We start from the raw sequence: 5,196 nt of genomic DNA, 5'->3' as shown, positions 1-5,196 counted from the left end.
ATCAGAGAATCAAGTCTTCAAGAAATGAGCTTTGAGATCCAGACTATGTGAGATTTGTGTGTGTGTGTGTGTGTGTGTGTGTGTGCGTGCACGTGTGCACACACGTGTCCGTCCTCTCTTTCTCTTTCTTTCAGCACTAGGGACCACACCCAGAGCCTTGCAGCACGGTTGGCAAGTGCTCAACTGCTCAGCAATATTTCCAGCCCTGAAGAACTTTTTAAAATGGAGATCTCTGTTCCTCAGTGCTGAGACCTTGCTCTGATCTGACGTATGCCTCAGATCAGGGCGAGATCAGTCCCTCAGGTAAGTCAGGCAGCACTAACCCTGCAGCTTCACTGTGTGGGGGAGTGTTCCTCACGACCATCATGAGAATCATGGGAGTCTCAGTCTTCACTCTTGGCTTATTTGTATTTTTGGTAGCTATCTACAGACAAAACATAAAATGTGCCGCTCAAACCATTCTAGGCCTCCAGTTAATGGCAGAAAGTACATTCACGTTGCTGTGAATGTACTTTCACAGCAAACCCCACCCCCTATCCTCATATGCCTTTCATTTTCCCATATGCCCGTGCTTATCAAAGGTCGAAGCCCAGGTCCATCTTCCCCAAGTTCCTGGTAACCGCATTCTGTTTTCTGTCCCCGTGGATCTGACTGATTTAGGGTTCTTCGAAAGTGGGATCATGAGTTAAGTGGATCAAGTCAGTAATCCCAACACTTCCAAGGCTGAGATAAGAGGGTCTCCGTGAGTTCAAACCCAGGGCTGCCTCGTAAGTTCCCAACTTGCCTGTGCTACAATGTGAGACCCCTCCCCGGGGAACACTAATTGAAACCATGTGGAATTTAGCCTTCTGTGTCTTTACGGGAAGTCTAAAAGCATGGATACTTAACATCTAATCCTAGGCCAATCAAACGAGGCTTTTAGAGGTGTCTCCCAAACACTGGCGGCATTGTTAAAGGCTCCCACTGAGTCTGATGGAAACAAGAGGGTTTGAGTCATGTTTAGCCCAGTGAGGCCCTCCCTAGAACAAGAACACCCCAGCACCTGCTAACCCGTGACCGCCTATTCTCACCGGAGGGTGATCCCTTCCCACTCTTAACTGTTTGTTACAGCAACACGGTTGTGACTGGACTCAGTGTCTCTCACAGGCTTGTGGTTTGAACACTCGTTGCACGGTTGCTACCTCAGGAGACTGTGGAGCCTAAAGGTTTACTTAGCTGGCAGAGGTGGGAGGGCAGGCCTGGGAGGATTCTCCCGTGTTATGCTGTGAGGCAGGTGCTGTCTGGTCCTCTGTGGGTGGACGGCCTCTGCCACACACTTCTGAGGATGAGGTCGGAGCTGCTCAGCGTGGCAGTATCGTTGGCTTCCGGTGAGGGTGCTCCTGGCTGCAGGCGCCCGCCTTGCTGTTGTATGCTCACATGGCTTTTCCTCGGCATGGGCTTTCTCCTCTTTTCAGAACAGTGCTAATTGGATCTTTTCTTCCCTCTTCCTCCCACCCCCAAGACTGTTTGATACAACCCAGGCTTGCTTCAGACTACCTAACGCTGGCCTTGAACTCTCCTGCTTTCACTTCCCAAGTGCTAGGATTCCCTACCTTGCCTGGCACTGAGTTTTGAGAGTCCCACCCTCACAACATTATCTTAAATCTAAATCTAGTCCCCTCCCAGGAAGTTCCACAAACAAGTATTCTCAGATCGGTATGCTGGGGATTAAACACGTAGATTCCAGGAGTCACAAAGAGTCAGTCTTCTACAGGTACCTGTTGCGCATCACTTTACCAGAGAGACTGAGTATCTTGAATATTTTTTCTGAACAGTAATAGAGACTGTATATTATTTGCCATTTTTGTTTGTTTTGTTTTTTGAGACAGGGTTTTTCTGTGCAGCCCTAACTGCCCTGGAACTCGTTCTGGAACTCAGAGGTCCGCCTGTCTCTGCCTCCCTGTATGCTGGGATTACATACGGGATAAAACCTCACAGCTTATTTTTTATTTTGGAAATACTGTCTTTAAATTTTTAATTGTCCCGTGTGAGTGCTGTGTGTTCATGCTTGTGCAGATATGTTCACATGTATGTGCAGGTGCATACACATCCGTGTGGGGAGACCAGAGGACAATGTTGGCTGTCTTTCTCCATCGGCAGTAGTAGCTTCTCCTCTAGGGTCGATCGGCTCAGCAGCCGTGGGGATTTGGCTGGATTTTACCTTGTCTGGCATGAATTTCCTCCTAGGGAGCAGGCCTTAAGTCCTATCACACAGTTGCTGGTCACCCCCAGGACACAAATACTGTTACTACACTCTTGGGGATATGGCTTCATTCTGGCCATGAGGCTCGCACGCTTATAGCTGGGCAGACTTACCGACTGCTTCTCTCTCTTGGCAGCTCAGGTAGGACATTCACAGACTACGACCCCTCCTCAGGGAGGGGGCTTTCAGGCCAGTCCCTCCAAGCCCTGTGTCTGAACTGTGTGATGTCTTCAGCAACAGGGGCTCCAGCTCTGGGAGGCAGCCAAGGGCAGCAGCAGGAGCCTGTGTTATGTTGAGAGTCTTTTAGATTCCCCTGACCAAGAGAAGGTTCCCAGGCCTGATACTGAAGCTTTACTAAGTTGTCTATGGCTCTCGGGAGAAGTATCATCATTCCAAGTGGTGTAACCTCATTTAAAGCGCATGTGCGTGCGCACACTTTATGTCCAGTGATGTACAGAGTGAGTCCCAAGACAGCCATTGTCTGCACTGCACTGACTTTTCCTATCTGGAAAAACAAACAAACAAAAAATCCGGACTTAGAAAACAACACTTAAAAAAGCCAGGTATGGTGGCGCGGGTGTGGAGGCGCACGCCTGTAACCCCAGCACTTGGGGGCGTAGAAGCAGGTGGATTTCTGTGAGTTTAGGGCCAGCCTGGTCTACAAATCAAGTCCAGGACAGCCAAGGCTACACAGAGAAACCTTATCTTGAAAAAAAAACAAAACAAAAACCCAAGATGAAAGTGAAGTAACGTGCACAGTCCTGTGTTCTAATGTGTTGGAGCTGAATTCCAGTTATCTTGCTGTGGGCAAATGCTGGACTGAGTGAGACCAGTAAACCTGGGTCCATGCTGGGCCTACTCTATTGCTCACTCGATGTAGTGTTTTGTGCCTGTCCTGTGTGAGCTTCAGTTTCACCAATAAAATCAGTTTTACAATGTCCCTTCTCAGTGAGTTGTTCAAGGATTTAACTGTGTGTTTGTGTGTGTGTGTGTGTGTGTGTGTGTGTGTGTGTGTGTGGTGTGGTGTGTCTGTATTTGTGTCTGTGTGTGTTTGGTGTAGTGTGTGTGTCTCTGTGTATGTCTGTGTCTGGATGTTGTGGTGTTTGTGTGTGTGGTGTGGTGTGGTGTATGTGTGTGACTGTCCGGGAGTGTCCAAGAAGAGATGAGGGTGTCATGGAGCTGAAGTTACAGGCAGTTGTGACATGCCCCAGGTGGGTGGTAGGGACCGAACTCAGGTCTTCTGAAAAACGGAATAAGCTCTTAAGCCCTGAGCCATTTCTCCATTGCCCCTGCTGAGGGATTCAAATGAGAGAAATGTTTAGAGCATGCCTGGCACCAGCTGTCAGTGGCAGAGGCAGCCTACAGTTCCTTTGCTAAAGCCTCTTGGTCCTTCGCTCTTCTCTAGGGACCAGCCCATGGGGCTTACAATGAAAAGAAGGGCAAGCTGGATCTGCAGCATCTGCCACGTGGTACAGAAGCTGAAACCTCAGCCCCAGTAAACTTCAGTCGGGGCACTTTGAGATGACTAAAAACCACATTGCTTAGAGGCCCCACCCTAGGAGTGGCTCAGATATAATTTCTTGAACGTGGGTGGCAGCTCAGATACACTTTCTTGAACGTGGGTAGCAGCGCCAAGCTGCTGGACATCCCGAGAATCGTTAGAGGCTTCTGAGCCAGCGAAGGTTCTGGTCCTGTTCGTCTCAACACACACAAAAGCCATGGCAACCTTTTTGGGACACCTGGTGCCGGCGGTAGGTTTCCTTCTCTACGTAATCTACTACTCGGTGCTAACTTCCTTGGCCCTGCTACAGGAACAGAGGGTCCTCCAGCACCCCATGCTCCCAAGGAAGCTGGGGGGACACAAGCTGGCTTGGCAGGTATCGTATGAAGCACTGGCAAAGGTGGTTTTCCCCACCATTAGCATTTTTGGTGAATGGTTCTCCCCGATAGGGGTCAACCGTTTCAAGATGATAGACTGGAAAGACCCTCGGCGGCCATTCGTTTTCAAGTCGGTCTGGGAGCATATAACCATGTTTGGCTTCTTTGTCCTCAGTGGGGTGGCGGACATCGTGTGCCAGTCACACCCGTCGTCCCGTTGGAGCATGAAGCTGGAGCGTGCAGCCGAGGCCCTGACTCTGTACGTGCTGGCACTGATGATGATAAGCCACGCTGAGAGCAAGAGCCCCCTGGATAACCGAGTACATTTGCTGTTAGTGGTACTTGCCTTCTTGCTCGCTCTGGTGGCCACTGTAGAGATCTGGCTCCCCGACCATGCCCCACTCTGGGTCCTCAAGTGCTGGCTGGGGATGGTGTTCAGCACCTGGATGATGCAGATATGTGAGATGTTCATACCTCTCACCGGCCGGCCCTGGCAGGAAGACAGCCCTATGGATATGGCATTTGTAACCATCTTTTTCTGCTGGCACCTGGCCTTAGCGGCTGCCTTGCTGACTGCTATCTATGGCCTCTGCAGACTCTGGCACTGTCGCTGTTCTTCCCGGACAAAGACTCCCAGTACTAGGTACCAGCGGTGCCCTATGGAATCCAGTGGTGAAGAACTGGAAAAGCTCAGAGCTGAAGCCGAGCCACAGGATGGAGGTGTATAGGAGCTGAAGCCATCTTGACTGTGTATTCACAGGCACAACCTGGACTCCGCAGCACCGCTTTCCATCCCAGGACCTAGCTTCCTTACCCCCAAATAAGCCCTCTAGCTCCGAGGATGACTTCTTAGTTATCTCTTTGTTCCGTCCAGGTCAGTCTCTCACCTGTTTCCTTATCTTTATGGTTTCTGGTCTTGCTTGTGCAAAGAACAAAATAGTACTTTTCTGTAACAGCTTTGGGTAGCTTTTCTTAGAAAAAAAAGAAAAGAAAAGAAAGAAGGAAGGGAGGAAAAGAAAATAGAATAGAAAAGAAAGAAAGAAAGAAAGAAAGAAAGAAAGAAAGAAAGAAAGAAA

General features: G+C 49.6%; 1 protein-coding gene across 1 annotated transcript; it reads left to right on the top strand.

Annotated features, from left to right (window-relative positions):
- The first annotated feature begins 3,960 nt into the window (after positions 1 to 3,960).
- Positions 3,961 to 4,848, top strand: LOC129689724 (transmembrane epididymal protein 1A-like). Its single transcript, XM_055625114.1, has one exon. It carries the CDS (start codon positions 3,961 to 3,963, stop codon positions 4,846 to 4,848), a length of 888 nt encoding a protein of 295 aa, XP_055481089.1.
- Positions 4,849 to 5,196: the final 348 nt, after the last annotated feature.

The sequence above is a fragment of the Psammomys obesus genome, unplaced genomic scaffold (assembly GCF_907164565.1).
Source record: "Psammomys obesus unplaced genomic scaffold, mPsaObe1.curated_primary_1811, whole genome shotgun sequence".
NCBI classification, from domain to species: Eukaryota; Metazoa; Chordata; class Mammalia; order Rodentia; family Muridae; genus Psammomys; species Psammomys obesus.
Note: the sequence above shows the minus strand (reverse complement) of the source record. Positions and strands in the feature narration are given on the sequence as shown.

Bases quoted from the DNA above. Each gene is read 5' to 3' on its own strand.
- LOC129689724 (XM_055625114.1), top strand. From the start codon at position 3,961: ATGGCAACCTTTTTGGGACACCTGGTGCCGGCGGTAGGTTTCCTTCTC.